At 39.5% G+C, this 25,068-nt stretch overlaps 2 protein-coding genes across 7 annotated transcripts in view; one reads left to right on the top strand and one right to left on the bottom strand.

Annotated features, from left to right (window-relative positions):
* Positions 1-6,406: 6,406 nt before the first annotated feature.
* IAPP (islet amyloid polypeptide) lies at positions 6,407-16,918 on the bottom strand. Of its 6 annotated transcripts, XM_059472911.1 has the most exons (9): positions 16,857-16,918; positions 14,295-14,335; positions 12,834-13,646; positions 12,003-12,046; positions 11,728-11,882; positions 11,552-11,637; positions 11,230-11,326; positions 10,960-11,094; positions 6,407-6,972 (listed from the first exon to the last, which is right to left on the bottom strand). In XM_059472911.1, the coding sequence occupies exons 6-9, from the start codon at positions 11,574-11,576 to the stop codon at positions 6,783-6,785; spliced, it is 447 nt and encodes a 148-aa protein (XP_059328894.1). In that variant the 5' UTR covers positions 11,577-11,637; positions 11,728-11,882; positions 12,003-12,046; positions 12,834-13,646; positions 14,295-14,335; positions 16,857-16,918; the 3' UTR covers positions 6,407-6,782. The 6 variants fall into 6 exon arrangements, with proteins under 6 accessions (XP_059328894.1, XP_059328892.1, XP_059328893.1 ...); XM_059472909.1 differs by lacking the exon at positions 12,003-12,046 and having other exon boundaries at positions 11,728-11,925; positions 14,248-14,335; XM_059472910.1 differs by lacking the exon at positions 12,003-12,046 and having other exon boundaries at positions 11,728-11,925.
* LOC132073703 (solute carrier organic anion transporter family member 1A2-like) overlaps positions 8,405-25,068 on the top strand; it is a 31,321-nt gene continuing 14,657 nt past the window's right edge. The window contains exons 1-3 of the mRNA XM_059472915.1: positions 8,405-8,554; positions 10,511-10,574; positions 13,229-13,274. Of these exons, the coding sequence (XP_059328898.1) occupies positions 13,251-13,274 (24 nt within the window). The 5' untranslated portion in view covers positions 8,405-8,554; positions 10,511-10,574; positions 13,229-13,250. The remainder of the gene's footprint in view (positions 8,555-10,510; positions 10,575-13,228; positions 13,275-25,068) is intronic.

Here is a 25,068-nt window from a genome sequence, read left to right as displayed (position 1 = left end):
GCACAGTCTTGATGCTTTCTGTAAATGTTTAGCAGCAGCAAGCTAAATCCTGCAGCCTTTACTCAAACCTGTTACCTAATATGATGAATAAATGAAGAAAATGAGATCTTTACCCCATGAGTGAAGCTAGTTCCTGTGTAGAAATCCTGTCCAAAGCTTATGCTCTTCTTTGAGTCCTGAGAGTCAGCCCCAAGTGTTATTGCTTGGCCTGGTGAGTCCCTGAGATGCATTTTGGTCTCAAAACTACCAAAGTTAGCTCTACCCCCCATAGACATCCCTTTACCTTAGGTGTTCTCTGTTTTCACTTACATCTCTGGCATATTTTCCAGGCTGCTGATTAGGTGCCTCCTGAGTTGAATCATGTTATCCTCCATTTTTTCCTATTTTACCTTCAAGGGCAGTGATCACAATAAATTAATAAATTATTCTTATCTCACTCTTCCCCACCTCCCAAAGCTGGCAATAATGTGTCCTGCTTTAAAACTCTTTTGATATTCTTATTTTTTTGGCACTCATCATAGAGAATTTTGAAAAAAAAATTGTCAAAAAGATAAAAAGAAAAGAAATAAAAATAAAATAAAATAATAAAAAATAATATTAGTTCTGGCAGGGCTTCTATAAATGATTAAATGTTGGGTTAGTCAGCTGAGGCCCAGCAGAACCTGGGAACTTCAGTGTGTTTTCCATACATTAAATGCAAAGAGGGAATTCCTATTTACCTAGGCTGCAGGATTTTGTGCTGTGCTGTGTTTAACCCTGTGCATGCACAGATATGTACACAGGGTGTGCTGAAATGTCCTGAGTGCCAAGGTCTTTTGGCTGCAGAACTCCCACAAATGGCAGGTTTGCTTTTATTAGTGATGCAAATGATCTGAAATAACTCTGCTTCGGGGTTTTAAATTGACTCAAGTTCTTTCCTGGTTTACAAATGTTTTATTCTAGCCAGGTTTTGTAGAAAGAAGCATTTGGAAAATGCTCAGGGATCCTTGGAGCTGCCCTGTGCAGGCCCAGTAGTTGGACTCAAGTGATTCTTGTGGGTCCCTTCCAGCTCAGCATAACCCATGATTCTGATTTGTGCTGCATGGCTTGATAGTGATCTTAACAAAATTATTATTTTCTGAGAAATCACACCAGAAAAATGTGCCCTCCAGTTTGTTAAAGGAATTACGAAATACCTGCCTGAACATGTGGTAGAAAGCTTTTGAAGGAGAGTAAAGATTCATTAAAGCTGAAAACTCTGATACAAGCCTGAAAGTCTCTGTGACTTTTGGCCACAAATATTTTTTAACCAACAAAATAGTGTCCATCCTCTTCTTCAAAATTTTGGTTTTGGCCTCAGTGTTGGAAAAAAAAAATTGTGCCATTTTGCCTTATGTGCTCACTAGATGGATCCATGTTGTTTGTGCATGTTGTTTGAGTTGTACATTCAGGTCAGGCTGTTTTTGTGACTGAGTCTCTGTGTGCAGATTTGGAAAACATTCTGTTATCTCTTCCTGTCTGTGCTCTGCTCTTTTCACAGAAATGTTTAGTTCACTGATTCTCTCCTCCCTTCAAACTTTCCCAAAACAAGAAGGGATAGGAAAAAAAGAAAAAAATCTTTCCTCTGAAGGTCCTCTTGACCATCCCCTCCTTTATGAGGCTGCTTCAGATTTGTATTTTTGCTGAGACAAAGAATACTCTGTCCCACAATCTTGGTTTTACCTCTCTCCTTCCTGTACCATAGCACAGCAGGCAATTTGGAAATAAAAAAATGAGTGCCAGTTGCTTACTGATCATGGACAAAGAATTTATGTATTTTGCAACCTTAACATTATTTATCCCCTCCTCCTTTTTATGACCCCTTTCTTTCTTTCTTCCATCTGTAAAACAAGCAAATAGACAAATTACAAAAAATCCTTTTCTCTGTTATACGGCTAGTTTGACATGCAACACAGAATGATATTGAAAATGAATGATATTTAAAAATGCCCTATATTCTGAGAGCAGTCCAGCTCCTCAGTGCTGGACTGATAATCATCCACAGGCTGCTGAAATTTTAGCACAATTTCCCCAGTGGAAGCAAGTCCCACTTTGAGTCCTTCCAAAGGGGCTGCTCAATGAATAAGGACTGGTTCTGTTTGAAAAAACCTGATCTGCCTCTGTTGGGAGTGTAAATAATAATAAGCACGTTCTGGGTTTAATGCTATCGTAATCCTATTGAGGAGCACTTCATTTAAAATTAATTCCAGCTATTTAAATTCACTTGGGTAATGACTTATTTATTACAACTCCAATTATTTTGATGCATTCCAGTATATTAATCCCTTTTGAAAAGCAAAATAATAAATGTCACTAGCTGTTCTGCAGCAGATCTCAGGTTACCTGTGCTATAATTATTTACAATAAGGATATTGTAAAAGAGTCCTATAAGAAACAGTTTAATTGTCTCTAATGCAGGATCAAAAAGAGTCTTTTAAGGTGGAGAGGAAAAAAGTTATTATAGGAGGGGCCGATCTAAGAGTCTTAATTTGAGTAATTAAACCTATTTTGTATTTTTAAAAGCATTTCTAGGAAATAGTGACTTTATGGCATGACTGTTACTCAAGTCAGCCCTATTGTTAGGATTAAAATGCATTTGAGGTTTTTTATTTTTATTCAGATGTTTTAGCATTCAAGGAGATAATTTTTTGCACAATGAACAGCAATTTTAACTATTGTTTTATCATCACTGTCTTGTTCCTTAGTGAGCTCTTGATGACACGACTTTTAACATTCATGGAATGCATGATTCCTAGTTTGAGACTTTTTTTGTTAACATTTTGATTTTAAGGTAGTTTTTTTAGTTAGAGAAAGAATTCTTAACTGAATCTAATAAAGGATAAATAGTTTTCATCGCAATTGCAGCTGGAAACAATTTGTCTAAAGTTTTCAGGAAAACTAGAGCATCCAGATTTGTGTTCCTAAACTGAAGCTGAGTTTAAATGGTGAATTCAGCTCTGAGTTTGAGTCTGGCTCTGGAGCCTTACACAGCTCCACAAAAATATTTTGGTTTTCAGTGTGGGATTTTTTCTGAGTGTGGAAAAACAGAGATAACAGAAAAACAGAGCGGGATGATTGGGACAGAAGTTGTCACATTCCATGGAGAGATTCAGTTTTGTGTGACTTCAGCCCTTATTCTGTGTAGGGCAGGGAGATGTGCCGTTCCTAAACCCAGCTTTCTGCTCTTTGCACTGCAGGAGGATGCAGAGCTGTCCCTGTTCTGTGGGATAACCAGCTCAGGCTACAAAATTATAAAATTTTAAAATTGTAAAATTGTAGAAATTGTAAAAAAAACCTTGTAACTGGGAGCAAGGAGTCCACCACACCTTCCAAACTTTATTTGTAAAGGAGCTTTGAGCTCCTTGGCTCAAAGCCAGCATAAATCTGGAGGCTGAAGATGGCAGCTGCTGAAGATACTCAGTACAGGAAAAGGGTTTTATTCAGGGTATCAATATATTACCTTTCAAATAGTGAAAGCCATTCAGTAAAATCCAGACTAATTCCATTAAATTAAAGCTTCCCAGCAAATGGGAGCTTTGTCAGCCTGGTGTTTAAAACTCTCATCAAGAGACTTATTTACTTGAAAAATAGCCAATTTCTTTAATAGCAATTGAAACTATTAATTCCAAATTTGCTGTTCAGGAAAATACATTTGATGTTTCATGAATATTGTGTGCTTTCTTGGTTTTAGCCTAAGCTTTTACAAGTGAAATCAATTCCTTTCCTCAACTCTATTCATCATGAGAAAATATAAATCCTGTCTTTTATGAAGCTGTCATAGTTCCTAAGAAATATTAGACCCTAGGGCCCACTACTCCATTTAAAACATTCTTCATGTTCCTACAATCTTTTTTTTTTAACAACCCTTTTGCTTGTTTGATGACTTTTACTCTTCCCCTTCTCATTTAATGAAATTCAATGTTATGTCCTTATTCTGTCTTTTTTTTAAAACACAACTTCATAGAGCATACTAAAAAGCAGAGGTTTAGTATTTTTAGTTTTTTAAAGGGAATATAGCCACGTTTATCTCATTGTCTGTATTCTTAATTTTCCTCTTTTTGTATTTTTTGTTTGATTGCATATTCTCTGGAAGATATAGGGAATCCAAATGAATTGAAAAAGAACCCAAGCTATGTAAGGCTGGATTCTCAAGTAATATTTACATCCCTGAGGAAGCTGAGAAATACATACTAGGATTTTAAAAAATGCATAGAGACACTTTTTTTTTTCTTAAGTATTCTGAAAATTCTGGTTATGCTGTTTGCAGAGCTGATGAAGCAATGCTTAAATGCTTACTATTAATTAATTATTAAGTTATTTTTAATAATTTGGTTTTTATTATTTTATAAATAATTATTATTTTTTATTTTATAAATTAATTATTAATTTATAGTTTTCAATCCATTCTTTTCTTGCCTCATTTGCTCAGGATTGTGCTTGTATCCAGGCTTGTTATGGCTAGATCCTTCTTCTCAGAGGAAGGGGAGCAGAGCTGTGTTCTCTAGGGAATCTGGGGGAGTTTCTCAAGCTGCTCTGACTGATGAATTAGCTAACATAGCTCAGAGTAAAAGGTGGTTTGGAGTTTGAGGTGTTGGTGGTGTGGGTTTTTTTTTTTTTACCACATTTTTTCCCTTTGATTTGAGTTTGAGCAGTTGATGCCAAATGCAGATGAGATTCCTGTCACCTAACTCCAGCTATCTGAAAGTTAAGTGCTCATTTTCAGCTAATTGTCTAGACACTCTCTATCACCAAGGAAGAAATAGAGGCACTTCAGGAGTGATTAATCCCATCCTAAAATAGATGTCTAAGCTGGGATGAATTGGAAGAAGATTCTTCCTCCACCAAATAGCAGGAGAGCCCTGACAGCTGGTTAGACACAGGAGCTGGGGACAGGTGAGATGGTCCCCTCTTCTCTCTCTCTGTGCTTTCACTGAATTTGGGATAGGAGTTCTATTTTTCAGTGTTTCTGGAAGAGTTTGGGCATGTGAAACAGATGCTGGTATCCAATCCAGCAGATTCAGGAGTGCAGAAGGCAGAAATGGATGTCCCCAGTTGCACTGGCCCTGTGCATGGGCAGCCTGAGCTTTGCTGGGTTTGTCAAGTCGTGGCTGAAAATACAAAACCTTTGCCCAAATTCCAGGCTGGGATCAGTACCCACTCCCAAGTACCCACTTGGTGGCTCCTGTGCACAAACAGTGTCACAGTGACACTTCAGAGCCCTCCTCTCACCTTGTTTCTGTTCTGAAACATGAATATTCTAACTGAAACACAAATCAAGCACACAGTGTGTGTTCAACAAGAAAGTAACTGGGATGGAAAGCATTTCAAGCTGGCAGAAACATTAGGCAACTTTAATACCATATAAATAATTTTCTCAGTAAAATTCAGAATTGATATCACTAATTAGAACATTATTGAAGGTTGAAACTTTCCTCCATAAAGAGAGTAATTAGTAACAGTTTTAGAGTAGGAATCCTGTGCAGTAATTTTTATTTCCATGGGGTTTTTTGTGAAATGAAGTGAATATGCCATTTATCATTAAATTCAGCAAAAATGTTTCTATTTGGAGGTATACTTTAAAAGAGAAACAAGCCAGCTGAAGGCAGTAAGTAGACTTTCATTTGCCTCTCCAGAACTAAGGTTTTGCTGAATGTTTTTCATAATTGGACAATGATGTTTTTTCAGATGACAGTGAACCCTTCCCTAAGAAAGTGTGGGCAAACCAGGCATTTCTGTGATATAGAATGTCACCTCTATCAAAATTTGCTTAACAATTTGAAGGATTTTAAAGGCTTTTAAGCCTGCACCAATCCTGGGCTGAGATAGGAGAAATTAACACTGTCAGATTCTGATTAAAGTCTGCCCATCTGTGAAATACTTTCCCTGGATTTTGGTAGCAACGTAAGTATGCCATTGGAAAAAATTACTGAGTTTCTATGAACATTTTGGTTCTACTCATTGCTTTTTTCTCTTCCCTTTGTAACTCTGGTTCAAGGAAAGGAATACCCAGGGACTGGAGTTTCTGCTAGATTGTTATCAGAGCTTTATCTTAGCCATATTAAAAAGCTCATACTCATTATGCTTACATTTTACTGATACCATCTTTACATAAGAACTGCAAATCCTTAAAACAGGCACAAAAGTCTGTGCTGCAAGACCAGTTTCTTTGCTTACTGCATGTTATAGTGAATACAGAGCAGTCAGGAAACTGCATAATTGCATGACCATGGTGCACAATGCAGCATCTTTTCTCATCTAGCTGTTCCTGCAGCTGTACAAAACAAGGTGCTGTAGATGGTTCAGAACCAGAAGGTTCCTCTGGTTTACTTTCATTAGGACATCACTTTTGCCAGCGTTCTGATACTTGTTGTTCTTTATTAAGAACATATTTGTTCTTGTTGATTTTGTTCTTGTTTAGTTAAGAGCATTTGTTGTTCTTTAATTAGGAACTTTACAAAGACATACACATCATGGTTTATTTTTTCATCATTTTAATAATAATAATAATAATAATTAAAAAAACCTCCTTGCAATTACTTTACCATTTATTATCATGGTGGATTTTTACAAAGGGGTTTCCCAAGCAGATTTCTGGAGCTCTGATGGAGTTGAAAGAGCAGCCTATGCATGTCATGGCACCTGCACAGCATAATGGTGAACATAAACCACACACTCACAGAGAAAACAAGGCACTGCTAAGACTGTACAAGTAACAAACCACCAAGAGGTTGTCGACACATTAAAAGTGAGCATTCCAGCAGCCCCTAGAGCAGTGCGTGGCTGTGGGGCTGTGTGCCTGGCAGCCCTGGCGCGTCCCTCTTGCCGTAGGTGTTGGAGCCCACGTTGGTGGGGGGGTACAGGGCGCCCGCGCTGCCGCTGGAGCGCACCAGGAAATCCGCCAGGCGCTGGGTCACGCACGTGGCCGTGTTGCACCTCCTCTTCTCCAGCTGGTGGCTGCCAGGTGGGCACAGAGAGCCAGGGTTAGCCAAGGGAAGAGCAATGGAGTGGTGGGTTTGTGTTCCCCCCAGATGAAGGGAGGAATGATGAATCTGACTCTATCGCCGGCCGGTGGTATATGTACAAATCACCAATGGGATGGGACTGCTACTGCTAGGAACATATTTTGAGCTGTTTTTTTTTCCAGCATCAGTCTCATTCCATGGTTATGAGAATGGGAAGGTGCCAGCAGCTCACATCCCAAGCAGCAGACCAAGAACTTCATGTTATAACTTACTTTAAAAGTTTTTTTACCCCTCACACAAAGCAGAAGCACATTGACAGTAGTTCTATCCAACCACAATAAGCACACATCCCTTTAGTTAAAACAATGCTTACTTATTTCAAATAGAATACCTGCTTGTAAGCCTTAAGATACAATGCACAGAGCTCCATTATTAAGCTTAAAACTTCCTAATATCTTGCTGGATAAACTTTTCTGTAGCTTAAGGAGTTATTCTAGACAAGTGTTAATACACAGACCATTGTTCTATTTGTCATTTTCTACTTCTTACATAGTTTTTCGGCTGACAAATCTCATAGCTACTGCTTAGCTCTAATCACAGTTCTGCTGTCTCTGAGGCCTGCCTTTTGCAGCTTTCCCAAAACCCTCTGATTTTATGGATTCCCACATGACTCTATGTTCTCAGAAGGCTAATTTATTATTTTAAGACACTATATTAAAGAATACTAAACTAAACCATATTAAAGAATACAGAAAGGATACTTACTGAAGGCTAAAAAGATAATAATAAAAACTCGTGATTCTTTCCAGAACCCTGACACAGCTTGGCCCTGATCGGCCATTGAGTCAAAATAATTCACATGAAACCAATGAAACAATGACCAGTTGGATAAAAAAATCTCCAAACACATTCCAAAGCAGCAAAACACAGGAGAAGCAAATCAGATAATTATTGTTTTCTTTTTTTCTCTGAGGCTTCTCAGCTTCCCAGGAGGAAAATCCTGGGTAAAGGGTTTTTTTATGAAGATATGAATGTGATAATCAAGTGTGCTGCTTCTCACAGCCACTTCAGTTCTGCTAATGTGGGAGTTCTTTTAATGTGTGCACAAATACAGGAACATTAGAATCTTCCCACCACCTACTTTGTGCCTGAAAAAAATCCTTGTGCTGGGTGCTATTATCAGTTTTAATGATGGGGGTTATTCAAATGCAGAGACCTGAACAGTCATATGTCGTTTTTATTGATATCCTGCACAGCAGTTTATGACAGCCAGAAAACCTGTAATGATAGTATAGGTAAGACACTAAGTGAAAGCAATGACTAAACGTTTAACTTGCAGCTGAACTTCTAAATCTATTTAGAGCTCTTGCTGATATCATGAGGATTACTAACATAATGATAATCACTAACATTCATTTAGTTCTCGTGTTTCCACAGAATCATATCCTGCTCTCCCTGAAGGGACTGGTAATATTCCAGTCCACACCAAGTGGGCTAAAGCCCAAGGCTTTCTCCCATCACCACCACATCTCATCAGAGGTAGCTGTGGTGCTTGTGAGGGTCCCCAGGACAAGGTGAGAGATGATAATCTGGCTCCAAGTTTTCAGAAGGCTGATTTATTATTTTATTATATCATATCATATTAAAGAATGCTATACTAAAACTATACTAAAGAAAGAGAAAGGATACATCAGAAGGCTTCACAAGAATGAATAACAAGAACCGGTGACTCCTCAGAGCCTCAATACAGCTGGACTAATTGGTCATTAAAACAATTCACATGCTGGATAAACAATCTCCAAATCACATTCCAAAGCAGCAAAACAGGGAGAAGCTGAAGCTTCCCAGGAAAAAAAATCCTAGTGAAGGGATTTTTCAGAAAATATCATGGTGACAGGCAGCAGTACCACTTAGGATGGTTTTCAGCTCTGTCTCTAGCACTTAGCTCTGACTAAACTGCCACATCTTTTTCGGAACAAAAAAGCAACTTGGAAGTTCTTTTGTAGTGAGAGAGAATATTTTGCTCAATGATACTTTAAAAGAGTGTCCAAGTAGGAATCTGTATCTAAAAATAACATTCTATGATCTGAACCAACAGACCATTTACAGAACTCCATGTGAAATTTATGTAGCATGAGGGTTTTTCTTTAAATTGTGATAAAAGTGTTAGCTTGAGAGAGCTTGGGTTTTCAAATTTGTTCCTTGGACTGCTGTGTTGTTCCTTCAGACAGATATACTGGTTTGCTGAGATTGCTTACTGAGTTATTGCTTATTTTCTTGGGTTCCTTCATGCTGCTATGGCATGAGTTGGACACCACTTTCTGACTCAAATTTACTGTGAAGAGCAACAATGTCCCAGTTTCAAGCTCTGAGCAGTTACTAATATATTCCTTTGCTTACTGATTATTAAATCTATAATCTGAAGTATCATATAACCTTTGAAGTTATTTGTGTTGATCTGAGAATCCAAGTGGAATAGCAGCTGTGAAAGGAATGTCTGTATTTACTGGTTATTCATTAGTAGATTTGCAGCCATTTTTAAGCAATTAAATTTTTAAATGTGTAATTACATTAAAAGAAAATTGTTGGACAGGCCTTTATATAACCTCTCATTGACTTTCATGGGTATTTCTACTGGTTTTATCAAGCCTTTAACATACAAGATTCAAACAGCAGCTGGTTCTCCCAGAGATCCTGCTTTGTTTGTGGAGCCAGAATTCTCTTTTCCACTAAAGCTACAAAATCAAGTTGCGAACTCCAGCCCTTCTTGGAGCTTCTGGGTTTCTATCTCAGGTCCAGCCTGGCTGAACCCACCACCCCTTTAGCTTTAAATGAATATTTGCTGCCAGGAGACATTTCACCCAGTGAGAGATGGTTCCAGGCCACAGAAAAGCAGATAAGGCACACCACACTCCTCAGGGTGATGCCTTTTGTTTGAATATTACAGTTATTTTGGGGGGTCTGTATTTATTTTAAAGTGATAGCTGTAAAAATGTGAGAACTTCATCTCTGTTATAAAAATACTTTTGAAGATATAAAATTTTTCATATAATACTATTTTAAAAATATATATTCAAAGAGAGAAGAACAGGTAACATATATATATGTATTTACTGAATTCATCTGTAACAGAATAGTCATTGAAATAAATTCACTCAAAAGCCTGACAAAACTATATGAACTTGAAGCTCCCTTCCCACTTTGATGATTCTGTGAAAAGTAGAATAGTTCAGTGCTGCTTATATTTTAGTATAAATTGCTAATAAATCTTGAAATTGTTTTTACTCATTAAAAAGTTGCCTGAAATTGAATTTGTGAATTTATAAATGAGAATGTGTTTCAGACAAGTAAAATTCTATCATAACCAATTTCTTCTTTCCCTTCTTCCCATGATTAAATTAATTTTTAATTCTGTGATTTAAAAAATTGCTCAATTACTGAAAGCATTTATACCATAAAATAATTCCATTCTAGCTGAGCAGTAATATTATTAAGAAGAGTATGTTTTCTTTTTTTTTTTCCCTCTTCAGGCTTGGAAATCTGACAAATTTTTTAAAAAGGAAGGCACTTGCAAAATACACCTTTCTTCTCAAGGTAATGTACTATTTGCAACCTTTGTAATTTATGAAAGTGTTATAATTGCAAATTGCATAAATGATTTATAACTTTGTCCTTGGATTTCACTTTCTACCCTAAATGCTTTGATCTTTATGTTACAGAAAAGCTGATCTTTATGCTTACAGGCAAACTCTATTTAGCAGAAGTATTTTAGTATTAGTAAACTCTATTTAGTTTGAAATATTTAATATTTTAATAATAAAATAATAAAAACAATTAAATTATATAATAATAATAATATAATTCATAATAAATTTTTTTTTTGAGAAAAACAGCTGAAGTCTCTCAAGTAGCAGAATATCACTGGGACAAAGTTTGCTCCAATCTGATATGGCTGGAAGAAACAAGGGAAAATCAATACCTTTTTGTCTTTGCTGCTGGTTGTTCTGGCATCTCCTCACTGAGTCCTGGGAGTGTATTCTGTGACATTACAGGCAACATCCATCCTTGTCTCTTGGAAGTACCATCAGATAGATCATCAGCCACAGACAGTAATCTTTAAACAATAAAACAGTGAGCTTGAATAACTCTATTTTTATAATATTTGAGACATGAAAGCAAAAGCAACTCATGCAATACTGTGAACCCCCTTTTCCCTAAAGGGAAATAAACATGATTATTTGTTACTCACCTCTCAATAGGTGTAGCTTCCAAACAGCTCAGAGTGACAGAAAGTGCAATGAAGAAAACTGACAGCTTTAGGTTGCACATCTTTCCTGCCAAACTTTCTGCAAAGAACAATGATTGAAAACGGAAAGCTGACCCAAATACTCCTCAGCATGTCCTGTTATTGATGCCCATTCTGTCCTAAATCAAGAGCAGCCAGTCTTTTTCACAGGCTGGAGTGAGAAAAATGATCCTCTCAAGTTTAGTGACACAACTCAGTCTCAGAAATACAGCTCTCAGGAATAAATGCTCATTTTCCATCCCGCAGTTTCAATCCTATCCCTTACCTCTGGTTTGCATTTCCTGACACATCCCAGTCTCAAATTCTGGTTCCCAGTGCAGTTTACTTTAAAGTTGTCTTAGTTGCCTTTTCCTGAAAAATGCTCTTGATTAATAATATTGTGCTTTTTAAAGCACATCTGTTGCACTGCAGGTAAAGTAAGAGAAAATGGAAATTATTTACCTTTTTGTGGCCACAGATCTGACTGGAGAAGCCAGCGAGCCCTCTGGCTTAGCAAGAAGTGTGCATGCAACAATTCCACGCTTGCACCTAGCTCTGGAGAATCCTTTTCCCTCTTCCTTTCTGCCTCTTATATATCCTTGACACCTTTCTCAGCTCTGACATCAGGCAGCACAGAGAGACTGTCGTTAGTTCCAGTGCCTGTAGACAGAGAGTGCCCCAGAGAGGAGCAGAGGCCGGTGGGTCATTATTGCACTAGAGCATCAGGAAATATTCACCTGGGCTGTGCAGAGTGTCCTGCTGAAGGTGCTGCAGTGGCATCCTGCACATTACAAACGTAGCCTCAGTTTTCAGCTCTGATGAGCTGCTGAGGTAATATTCCCTGTGGGTGTTTTGGAGGGCTAAATAAGGTAACAAAAGTTACAGAGCAAACGAAACTCCAGGCCACTGGTAATTGAAATGCAGGAAAACATACCTCAGGAAAAGATGGAAGAGTTAAAATTGTGGAGGTTTGCTGCAGAATATAGATGAGGAGGAAAAGGTGTCTGAAAGAAGAGAAGCTGTATGACGAATAAGGAAAGAGTGAAAGTTGTTTAAATTGACAGCTAGAGTTCTCATTCAAGGTAACATGGTAGAAATCATGTACATTTTACAGTCAGGTCTAAATGTGAATGAAAATTCTGTCACTATGAAAGTAAAAACTCATATTTTACTAACACAGGTGGGTTCTTTGTCATGAGTGAAAATTGAGTCAATTAATACTTTTCAGGAGGCAAAGACTAGGATTGAAAAGCAAGGAAATGTCAGAATAAAACTACCTGTGGAAATTTATTTCCTTAGCGTGCATTGAGTATGGTTCAGGGAAAAATGTACAGCTTTTAATAGACTAAATCCAGTGTCAATGGATTGCCTAATTGCAGATTTCTAAGGATACAGATTAGAACCATTTACCTCTGATTTCAGTGGAAATTAGGCAAATCAATTTTTTCTCCCTCTGTTTCCTAAGCTTTTTCTAGGTACCCCAATGCCTTTGGAAAACAATCTTTTAATTATTTATAAAGGACAAGGTTCTGGCACAATAGCTGAGCAAAAGTTCTGTGTGAAGTTACCATGTGCATCTTTTCTACCCCCAAGAAGACAAATTCAGAGCTCAGAAGTGCTTCAGTGCCAAGAGCATTGCCTGGGCTGCAAACCCCCTTCTTTGTTGGTTTAGTCTGTAGTAGCAGCTTTTCCTCGCAATGGCTCAAGTTCCAGTGCTGGCTCACTTCAGGCTACTCGAGGGGAATACAGAAGGAATATTTAGCTGGGATAGTGACTTCTTAACTTGATTACAACAGCCTGCAAATGAGGCTCTAGAAAGTGACAAAATATTTTGTTGATTGTGGTAGATGTTGTTTTGGTGTAGGGTTTTTTGTGTGTTGTGTTTGGTTTTTTTTTTTTAAAGAGTGCCACTGCTGGATATTTTTTCTCTGTTTTTATATGATCGTTTACTTCTTTTCACCAGGTTCCTGATATTCCCTCTCTGGATGGACAGTCCCAGTGTAAGAGAAGTAAGTGCAGTATTTTATCTTCACCAAGACAGTAAGTTCTGTGCCACATCTGAAACAAGTTTATCTCTCCAAAGACTCACTGTAGAATTTGACTATGATGAAATAACATTCTGGTGTTAATTTCACTCTGGCAATTTTGCTCCTCTGAAATGAAGGCATGATTAAACCCCTTTTACAGAGAGTGTATTGTGCTGAAAAACAATTATACAGGTACTCTGCCTGGGGATTGACATCAGCCAATCTTCCCTGCTTGGATGTTGAACTTGACAATGCCTTATTGTGCTTTTTCCTGGGTGGAAAGAGATCTGTGTGCCACTGACACTCAGCAGAGGTCTTTATGCTCAGCCTGTGTGAGAGATGCTGTTTCAAATCCTGAAAAACAATAGATAGATAAGTTTGTGTTTAAGATTTTAAAAAACTTCATTCAATCCTCAGAATCTCTTCTGTTTAAGGCATTTAAGTGAATGGTTTCTGTATCAAACTTAAATCAAGCTATGGCTCAAGAGAAATAAAATGAAATACCAATTTTCAAATAAATATTGATCCCAAATTCCATTTGCAGCTGTCCTGCAAAGCAGACTGGGGGGGGGGGGCACTAATGCTTTGAGAGAAGAACAGAAAGGCTGCTTCTTGAGTGCACTGTGGAAATGAAAGTGGGCTCATGATGTCCCAGGAGCTTTGCCAGCCTCCTGGGCTGCACAGCATCTTGGCAGGGTCAGCAAGAAGTCTCTCCAGCAATTAGTCACATGTAAAGTTAACAAAAGTAAAGTTTTGCAGCTCCTGCTGCAATTCTCTTAAGCAGCAGTAGCGTTTTCCTGCGCAAACAGGAATGGAATATTGAATTGTGGAATCTCTTTGACAGCAGAACAGTTCATAACTTGAGTTTCAAGATGCTGGCATGAAATACTTGACTGTTAGTACCATTCAATGAGCGGCTGGAAAGCTATTTTTACCACTGACAAAGTTCCTTTACCTTGATCTTAGAAAAAGCCCTTTATTCCTCTGCATGACAACTTTTACCTGTTGACAACATAGAGTTCTCTGACATGTGTTGTATCAGCCTGAGGAAAAAGAAAATCAAAGAAAATCAAGTGTTCTTATTAAAGAAATTGGTGATCACTTCTATTCTGAGGAAAAATGGTAATTTTAGATATTTATACTAAAATGTTTAAGTGCTTATGCAGAGATTTGTCTGAAGAATCGTGCCTATAAGAAGGTTAGGTGACACCAGAACTGAGGTTCAGAAATAACCCAGCAGACATGTTTTCCCAGTTCCCTGATCCCTTCTGGGAGCTGCCCACACAGCGTCTGGAGCTGCAAAATGCTGTCCATGCTGTGCACTGGCAGCAGAGGAACAGGGAGCAGCCTTGTCCCAAGGGTCTGCTGCTCTCCTGTCCCCCCAGGACATGTGGGACCTGTGTCCCTCAATGCCAGGTGAGCAGAGACCATCCCAGTGCCATTCCCATGCAGGAGTCTAAGCCAGCCTAGATGTCTGTGCCTGTTTCTCCTTCTTGCCTACAAAAGCAGCCTTGGGTGACTCCTCAGGTGCAGATGTTTACACTGTAGGTGCTGAAATGCAAATTGAATTAATTCCACCAGAAGTGCTTCAACTCTCATATTGAGAGAGATTGAAGGCTGTCTCCTTCTTTCTCCCATTTATCTTTTTCTTAGGCTGTTCTTGGCACCTGCTGGGCAGCTGGTTCCCACTTTCAATGTCTGAGTTCTACATTTGCTTAATAACATTAATAAGACAGGTTAAGACTCTTGCTAATGGGTATGTCTCCACCATTTGGGAGTGTCAGAGCCACATTCCCTGGTGCAGGCACTTCCCCAGCTGCTGCACACATGTGTGAGGCAGGGGTCTCCAGTAAATTATTCTGTTGCTCAGTTACCAGGAGCTGGAAGTGTGGGAATAACTGCTGGATTAGTTGCCCTGTTGTACCAAAAGGGAGAACGGAAAGGTTTAGTCATTAACTTACAATCTAAATTTCAACTATTTCAATACTTATTTCAGTTTCTGGAATAAACCAGCAATCAGAGCAGCAGCAGCATTACCATCCATCAGTGTAAACATTCCCAGTAATGACACAGAGCTGTGCCTGTGTCACAGCTTTAGCTCGTATGTGAGCTGAGCACAATAGCAAATACAATTGTTTATAGCAATTTTAGTAGCCTTTCAATCTTTTTTAATTAACCTTCAAAAGTAAAGCAAAAAAAATTCCAAAAGTAAAGCATAAAAAGGAGGTTTCATTGATAGTGTCAGTACCTCTGAAAAAGTCAAGGTAAGCCAAACATTAAATTAGAAGACTAAATCAGGTTTTCTGTTGTCATTTTTTATGTCCTAAAATATCTAGGATTGCCCTGGTTATCAGGACACTATTCAGCACTATAGTAACTAGTTAGCCTCTTTCAACCTAGTCATTATGTGAATTCTGTGAACTAAAACCTATGTGAAGCATCAGAGGGAGTGTAAAATCACTCTAGACAAGTGATAATGATAGGAACCTTGATTGTTCCCAAGATTTTTACATTTGGATGGCAAAGTCTGAAAATTTTGGCTATAATACTCTCTTCCCAGTATTTCTTGTTTGCAAACCACAATGTTTGCACTTTCTGGTGTGTGTAAAGTTTTGATTTTTCTACCCTTAGCACTTAAGCTGTGTGCAACTGCTTTGTTCAAATAGTGTTTTATTAAATATGCTTTTGCTAGCACAACTTTGTTACCCCTGCTGCATGTGGGCCATTCCAGTGCTGATAAAAATACAAAGAGCTGTTCCTGTTGATCCCAAAAGTGATGTTAAACCTGAGGAAGAAATATTTAAGAAGCAGCTGAGAGGTAAGAGGTGGAAAGTTACTCATTTCTCCCCCAGAGGAAAAAAAGATGATTCAGAAATAAACAGTGTCCATCCATGGGATTGATGAGCAAATGAAAAGGAGTAATTTGGGTAGTCAGAAGTATTTTAAACCAACTTTTATGATGTATTTTGTTACTCAGCTCACGCTATTGACAGGGCGGTGACGTAGCCTGCAAGGACTCTTGCTAATGATTGCAAAGAGAATGAGCTCAGCAGCCTGGGCTGAATCAGTGCCTGTAGCTGGGAATCCCACAAACAGGAGAAATAAACTCCATTTTAGATCAGAAAAGGCAGAACTGACAGCCCAGTGGTTGGGGAGTTTTAGTCCCTAGTGCTATTCTTACTTACAGTTTATAGAGTTTTAATTGCATCCAACAATTTACCTTTGAATACAACAGAAGGTTTAACTTTTTGACTTTCATTTCCCCTGTCTCTCCTGCAACCTGTTTCCAGGAATTAAAAGCAAAGGCAGGACTCCCTTTTGGTTATCAATGCCACTCTCAAGAGCTGTGAACCATGCTGATGGTAAATGTGAATATGGAACAGCATTACTTTTCTTCCTTTCTGGTAAACCAAGTCATCCATTGCTTCCTGCTGTGCTAATTATCCTCAGTCTCTTTCTATAGCAATTAATGTAGAAAAAGTTGTTCAGGTTTCCAAGATCTTGCTGGAATGTACACCTGCTGTTGCAATCATACTGTTGTTATTATATTCCTAAAATCCATACCTTCTAGCTGGTTTTCTCACATGCAGCTCTTCCCAGCAGTGCCGTTCCTTGTGGCTCTGTCAGGGCTCCTCCAGGGCTCTCAACCCAGCCCCTTTTATCCTAGTAACCTTCACGAGCCACAGCTGCTGCCCAACTAAGGACTTCACAGCTGTGGCTCATTTAGAATAACTAGGACTGGGACAAGGCCACTTATCCAGTACATAGATTGTACAGGGACTCCTACTATACTGCTATAACCTGCCACTTCTGCCATAGAGCAGGGAGTTCTCTAATGTATTGGATTCATGTGTATTTCAAAGCAGAGCAAAAAGCCTTGCTGAAAGGAATGGCAGGTGAATATACTGAATTATAGAACCATAGAATGGCCTGGGTTGGAAGAGACATTAAAATTCATCCAATTCCAACCCCCTGCCATGGGCAGGAATACCTTCCACTATCTCAGGGTGTTCAGAGCCCCATCCAACCTGGCCTTGGACACTTCCAGGAGCATCCATAACTTCTCTGGGCACCCTGTACCAGGGCATCACCACCCTCACAGGGAAGAATTTCTCCCCATTGTCCCACCTAAACCCACTCTCTGTCAGTGTGAAGCCATTCCCCCATGTCCTGTCATTACATACTTTTGTCAATAGTCTCTCTCCATCTTTCTTGTGGGCTCCCTCCAGGTCCTGGAAGGCCTCAATTTGGCCACCCTATAGCTATTAAATGACAATGAAGTCTCCCTAAATGCTCCTGTTAGGGGAAAAAAGAGAGGAATTGGGCATGTGTGGAAGTGCTGCTTCTGATTTAGTAACTGTGAGAACTCTCCACCCCTTCCTCCTCAGCCCAGCAGCTGTGATAGAGAGCACAGACATCTGCAGAAGGTGCAGTGAGACCAGGAGCCACCCTCTGTGCTCCCCAGACTTATTCCACTGCAGGTGAATCACTGGGAAATGCAAAGCAAAGGAAATCACTCAACTTTTAGAGAAACTGCTGGTTTCCAAAAGAATTCCACACAGGTTCATGCCAGCCCTCCACACCTGAGGCAGTGCCTAAGTTTTTACCAAGTTTTCTTTTAAATTATCCCACTTTAAAAAAAACTAGAATTTTTTTTCTTCTCTGCAAACTGCTGCAAGAGAATGACAATCTGGCTTTGTCTTGAAACATTCTGAGTCTTTCAGATGATGCTGTCTTGACAGCTCTGCTATTAATAGTGGCATTTTCCCTGCTGTTTAAAAAGGAGGCTTGTGCTGAACTGAGGATCAGTCATGTTCATAATAATTTTTCACCAAGGGTAGATGCAGTCTGTGAGCTGACGTAGGAGAATTTACGTTGCCAATACCATGAGACATTAATTAATTTATTTATGGCACGTCAGCACACCTAGGTGAAAAATAACATAGCCCTTCTTCAAGAGGAAGTGCAGTAGGGCTGGATTTACAGCATGCCTGAATCATTGTGACCTGACCTTTTCTTTCTGCTTGGAGATGAGAAAAGCCTTTGATAAGCACAAGGAACATGAAGAGGTACCTGGAAATGTCTTTCTACTGTAAGAAGTCACTAAAAATTCATTAGAAGTTTAGCATATGCATCTGAAAACATGTAGTGGATTTCTGGTCTGTTTTTGGGAATTTCTTTTACTCCAAATATTGCTGTTTCCTTCCATTTAGCAGCAAATCCACTTTTGGTGGAGCTCATCCTTGATAACAGAATTCAGGAATGGTGTGAAAAAGTCAATAATTAAATGTGAGCTTTCACAAATAATTTAGGAGCTTCAAGTGACATGTCTAGGCCAAAAGGTGGTGGTTTCTTGCAATAAATGGTTATTGAGCCAAACGCTCAGTGGAAAATTGAAAACATGGCATTATTGTGAAGGGGGGAAAAATGAGGCTCCGGGGCCCTTCAGTCATCAACATCCTGAAATAATTTCATATTGACACATACTGTGCCTATGAATGATAACATTTTAATAGGAAAAAGTTGAAAAGTCACCTTAGGAAAGCATTTAATTGAGAGAAGAACCTTGTGCAGAGCAGCAGAGAGGCATAGACCTCCGGAGAAATGTCTTTAAAATCCACAGGTGTTGGATACCTACTGTACATTTAGAGTGGGTATCTTGAATTCTGCTTTTGATTTCAGAGTATTTTCTGCCACATAAATTACTGTCTGCATAGGTAATCTTTTTTATTATTACTATTTGTCTTGATCTGCAGGATCCCTAGACATTTCCACTCTGGTTAGTGACCATGATTCTAGTGACTGTAGGCTTGATTTTGTTAGTTTTCACTAACAAAAGTGAAAGTTTTTGGGAGTTTTTCTAACTAGATTTTGTTAGTTTTAACTAACTAACTTTCATTTTGTTAGAGTTCCCATGGGCTGCAAATGGCTCTTTTCATTTTAGGGAGCTCTCACATCCCCACATACTTGTTGAATTTTATTCATGCTTAGGATATTGTGTTTAAAAATGAGCAATGTTGACAATGTCATGTATAATTTCATGTCAACAGAACATTTCATACTTCATGTAAATGAGGGGTTAACACATTCTTAAACTATTTTTTAGGATGTTGTCATAAGCAGGCATAATCTTCATGGAGCTGTGGATCACTACAGCCCACTGATTTAAGTCATACATCATCCTGCTGCCTTTTATCGTACTCATAACAATTTGTAGAAGTTAAAAAAGCCACTGTTGAAAGAGCTGTAGAGATTATCACCATAGAGGTGAGGTATTTTTTATCAGAGACTCTTAAAGCTACACTGTTATTTGAAACCAGCACTTTAATTTTTGTTGCCAAAAGAGGATGTATATTTCATGCAGCTTTAGCCTTTCTGAGGAAGAGTGTTTATTTCAGGAGATTCTAGGAAAATTTCCAATGTTTAAAAATGAAATGTTGGTAGAAAAGCCGTGCTCACAGGTGCCTGATTCTCAAAAGGTCCTGGATCTTCCCCTTGGATGTTTCACACCCTTTAGGACTGAGCTGAGTCCAGAGTGCCCAGAAAGGCCAACAGTGTCACCTTTAACCATCTCTGCACGCAGAGCACATTGGCACACCCCAAATCCTCCTGGAGTGATGGATAGTGAAGTGAAATGCTATCAGGTTACATAAACCACTGATGGATGAATCACAGGTAATGTCATTTTTTCCAGAGGAAAAGGCTCCAGGGAGACTTTGAAGCTTTGAGCTGCCAGTCAACCTGCAGTTTGTTTCTTCAGCTTTTCTCAGAGTATGTTCCTGAGACAATTTGCCTCTAAGCTGATCACACAACAAATCCCTTTGTACTTCAACTAGGAAGCACTGCCCAAAAGTATATAATTAGGTTTTCAACGTTCTGAAAAGCTGTTTTGACAATTAAAGCATTTATGTTTCCTAACATTTAAAACCAGAGGTTTGTACAGCAGAATATCTTCCAGACTTGCAGCAAACTTTATGAAGAATAAGGAATTTTATGTACTCATAAATTTAGCTGCAAGGCTAGAAGGCATGAATATGCTTTGCCAAAGCAAAAGCAAAGCCCCCAAATCCATACAAGTGCAAATCAATGGGCTAAACTGCTTTCGCAAGGCAGAAATTATTATGGCAATATCACTGGTTTAAATAAATAGCTAGTTATGAAGCCAGACAGCAATAATGCTTCGCACCTATGCAGTACTATCTCCAAGGAAGGGTCTGAATGATTTTTAGAAAAGTCTGCTTATTGTTTTTATTTATTTTGTTTTTATTATTTTTATTCTTTTATTGTGTTACATGGCAAAAAATTGAGGCAATCATGACTTGAAAGGGATGAGTAGAGTGGATGGCAGAGTTCAGGACAGAAAACAGATCTGAATTTTTGTTTAGCCTGCAGCTGACATGAGTTCCACTGATGTGAAAGGGAAGGAAATATTACTGGATGGTCAAAGTAAGTCCGAATTCAGGCTCAAACTGGGCAGAAAGTTTTGTGCCTGTGTGTGTTTCTACATATACAGGGGCAAACATCATCCTACATTTTTATTAAATGCAGATGGATGCTTTTCTACCTGGTTTGAGTAGATCAAGGTTTTACCTGAGTCTCTTCACTAGTCGCTACAATGAGACCTTGTGGCTCCTCTTGTTTAGTTTGGTATAAACACTGCCTATATAAATGTATTTTTGATTGATGGAGAATCAGTTAAATTGTTACATATTTCCTTATTTTGAATCCTTCTTCGATTTCTTTTGAGAGTAGGCTCCCAAAATATCTTGAGCAGGGTTTTTTTTTTCATTTATGCAAATGCTGGGACCCCTATGAGTGGGTGAAAGGAGTGAAAATGCTGTAACAGGGTCTTTGTTGTGAGGTTCCTATGCTCAGTTCTGCTGGTCTGTTCAAAGGCTGAAGTTTGCAGTGAAGTTTTGGGGCGTGGACCCAGATCAGGACACAACCCTGAGAAGCAAATCCTGTGTTGTCCTTGTAAGAAACTCTCCCTGTTACCCTCTAGTTGACTGGGAGGTGCATGGACTGCCAGAGAAGCAGCTCCCAGCAGACACTTCTGAGAAATAAAATGGTTTTAAACATTGCCCTGGATCTGAGCTGATGGGGCAAATGATGGTGAACCTGCTCTTTGTCATGACATCCTCAGCCCATGGGTGCTGTGGTTCTGTGCAGATGCAGCTCACATTCCCACCTTTTCATGGATTAGAAGTGGCTGCTTACAGCTGCAGTGCTGGGAAAGAGCTATTGGACCTTAGTGGTTTCAAAATAAGCTGCTGTGTTTAGAGTGAGGGCAGAAATGTCCTTCCTGGTAGGTAAATCATCATGCCACATAACATTGAGACCAATAATGGATTGTACTCTGCTTTTTTCACTTAGGACTTGAAGGTGTATCTACTGATTGCTAGATGAGATGTCTGATGGACTTAATTGAAGTCAAATGATCTCTTCTTGTTGTGTTAGCCAGGACTATTTGTGCTTGGTCAAATTATTCTCTGATTTTGCAATGTAAATCAGTAATGAGTAATCTCATTCCCCTCTTCCCTTCTGACCCTGTGCCACCCTTTCCTAAAGTCCACCCAACCTGTAAATTTACACACTTAGGTGCACTCCCAAAGTTCCTCTCTGGCTTGTGGCTGCTCTCTGGATGTCTTCAGTGCACAGGAGTGTCAGCACTTCATGCTCAGAGATCTGAAACAGATGTAGCCCCTGGCCTTTATTTTTGGAGGGAAAAGAAACAGATGGGCTTAATTTTCCTTCGGAGAACTCAGTGCGTGTCTGTCACATCTGAGCACTCCAAAATGCACAACTGAAATTTGGCAAAAACACAAGTTGCCCCATACTTGGTTAATTTTCAACAATGTAGATTTAAAGTCAAAGTTCAAGTGTGCCATATCAGTGATTTCTTGCAGAAACCTTTTCAGACTGTAAGTACCTCATTGTTTTGCCATGAGGAGATTTTCCGTTGTCTCAGTCTAACATTAGTGTAATTGCTTTTGAGTAAGAGTTTGAACTGTACCTGGTAAAACAAGATTTCAAAAAGCTTTTTGCAACCAGAAAAATAAATTAGTTAAAAATCCTGCCACCATAATTGCTTTCTGAATCATTATGTTCTGTGATTTTTAACCCTGTAAACAAAATTAAGATGTGGCAGTTTATCTATCTATATGACTAAGCTGAGCTAAATGGAAGATGAATTGTACTTTGAAAGTAGCAAATCCTCTTGGGACTTAGGCAAGGCAACTTGCAAAACATTGCATCATCAACTTTAAATTCAGATATTTGGGTGCTTTTTTTCCTTTTTATTAGTTTGTTAGACTGATGATGCCTTGTGAAGGCTGCCCTAGAGCAGAGGCTGGGCAGAGTTAAGGAATAAAGCAGGGATTTATTCAAAGCATCTCCTCCATGGATGCACCTTGGGCAGCACCAGAGCCCAGCCAGGGCTGCACCCAAGATGAACCAAAACGGCCCCAAAATGCACGGCCGGGCACGGGCTCTGTCCCTGGGATCAGCTCTGCTCCATTTGCACCTTGCAGTTCATTGTCCCATTGCAGCTTTAGCCCAGGCAGTCCCACCCTGCTTGTTTTTCTCTCTCCAGCCCACGGGGTTTGTGCTCTGGGGCTGAGATTTGGGTCATTTGTCCTTGGTGCCCAGCTGGAGCAGGAATTGTTTTGTCTCCCTGCTCTGTGCTCAGAGCTCACCATCCCCTCATGTGAAGATCAGACCCACACACTAAAGCAGCACAAAATCTGAAAACATAAAAGCTAAATCTGAGGCATCAGTGAAATGTGATTTAATGTGATGGTTTGTGTGGGACAAGTGGCTCCAAAGTGATGTCTCAGTGCTTGCCTGCTGCTGGCAGCTGCACCAAACCAGCCTCTTTTGGTCCTCACTGGAAGGCTCAGCTTTGGTTTTAAGCCAGCCTTGTTCAGCCCAGGTCACCCTGGGTGCTCTGTGTCCTCCAGCTGCTCTGAGCTGCCCCCACAGTGAGAAATCTCTGTGCATGTGCAGGGTGGGTGTTTTCTGATCACCTGTGTGTCCTTCTGGCTGCCCCTGCAGGTTCACTCAGACAGTGGAGAGGATGGAAGAGGCAGTTCTGGGCATTGCCAACTTCCTAGCCTGCCATAAATGTGTCACCGGCCTAGTGCAGAGGTGGAGGGAGGAATTTTACTGCCCTGTTCCCTGAAATTTCAGTGAGCATTGCAGGCTTGTGAGTGGGATTCAGGTGCAGGTGCTCACATGAGTGGACTCAGGTGCTTGTAGTTCACTAAGAACCCAGGGGCAAACTTTTGCATACCCATTTTAAAATAAATGTATTTTAATAGAGCTATATTTTGGCCTGTTCAATGAGATATAGAGGTTTGTAGGTGAGTCTGAAGAGCCCAAGAGTGTAACCAATGTACCCAAGAGGAATGTACAATGGAGAGCAGGTAGATGGACAAGGGAGTGAGAGCACACTTGGTTCATGGGACCAAGAAATGTGTGTTCATAGACACAGAAATGGTAATTTAAATTCTAACCTGGACTTAAAGTGTGGTGTGAGTGCACCTGAGCTGAGTGAGTTATGCACCTGTGTCTTTCTGATAATTCAGGCTGTTAGTCTATGTTGGCATCAGTAACATTTGATGAAGTGTGACCACAAAATATTATAGAGCTGGGGAAAGCAATTTCAGAATCAGAGCTGGAAATAATGATTCTGTCTACTTGGTTATTCAATTAATAAACTTAATAATCTTCCCAGTAAAAAATTGGTTGAAATGCTTTTTTTCCTGGATCCTAATTTCTGCTGTGAGGGAAGGTATGAATAATTAAAGGCAAAAAATGCTGTTTTGACTGCTGTAATTGCATGAGGAGCAGTGTGATGTGTCTGATCCCCCAAGTCAGGTAACAGGGTGCTGTCTGGTAGCTTGTAGCACCAGGAAGGAAAACCTGCAGTTAGCCAGATGATGTTCCCTGGGTGTGACAGTGAAATGCGAGGAAATACAGTGAAACTGGTACAGAAAGGGAAAGAATCCCTTTGCCAACTCCTAGAAGAGGACAAATATAGGGTATTGCTGTCATGTTTTGGTATTGCTGGTGGGCTTCAGAGAAAAGCAGTATTTAGATAAAGCATTAATAAGTCCCTGGGATATAAATTTTGTTTCAAAGTGAAAAAAAAGAAAAAAATAAAAGAAGGAAATTAAAAAAAAAAAAAAAAAAAAAAGAAGCTGTGTGAGTACAGTTTAGTCCTGTGATTGAACACAATTTGTAGAAGTATCTGTGAGCAAAGCAGAGATAAAATCTCTGTATCTATCGCAGATAATTGTCTGAGTGCTGAGCACCTACTGTTAATTGTAAGGTGTTTCCAGGAATGCTGTAATAATGCATTGTGTTTTTCAAAGCTGCAAGTGAGAAAGCAGCTACAGAAGGAGTTAATGCCTGTGGACTTGCTAGGAATCAAGTTAGTTAGGAAACACATTTGAGAGGATTAACATTGTTGTAGAAATGAATGTTTGGAGAGATTGGCCAGGAGGGTGCTGAGGTGAAGAATTTGGAAGGCAGCTGAGTCCTCTTGGTGGGCTGGTCAAGCTTCTCCCCATCCCTGGACCCATGAGGGGGAGAGCACAGAGCAGAGCAGGTGCTGCAGGATCCCTTGGGAAGTGTTCCCCAGACCAAAAAGAGGAAATTCACCTGTATCCATCCTGTCTGTCAGGTAGGATTTGTCACCTCACTCCATCAGGCCCCAGGGAACTGTATTTCATAACTTTATTTAATGGAGTCTCTGTAGGAGCCCTTGGAATGA

The sequence above is a fragment of the Ammospiza nelsoni genome, chromosome 5 (assembly GCF_027579445.1).
Source record: "Ammospiza nelsoni isolate bAmmNel1 chromosome 5, bAmmNel1.pri, whole genome shotgun sequence".
Lineage (NCBI taxonomy): Eukaryota > Metazoa > Chordata > Aves > Passeriformes > Passerellidae > Ammospiza > Ammospiza nelsoni.
The sequence above is the reverse complement of the archived record's forward strand: the minus strand, read 5'-3'. Positions and strand labels throughout refer to the sequence as shown.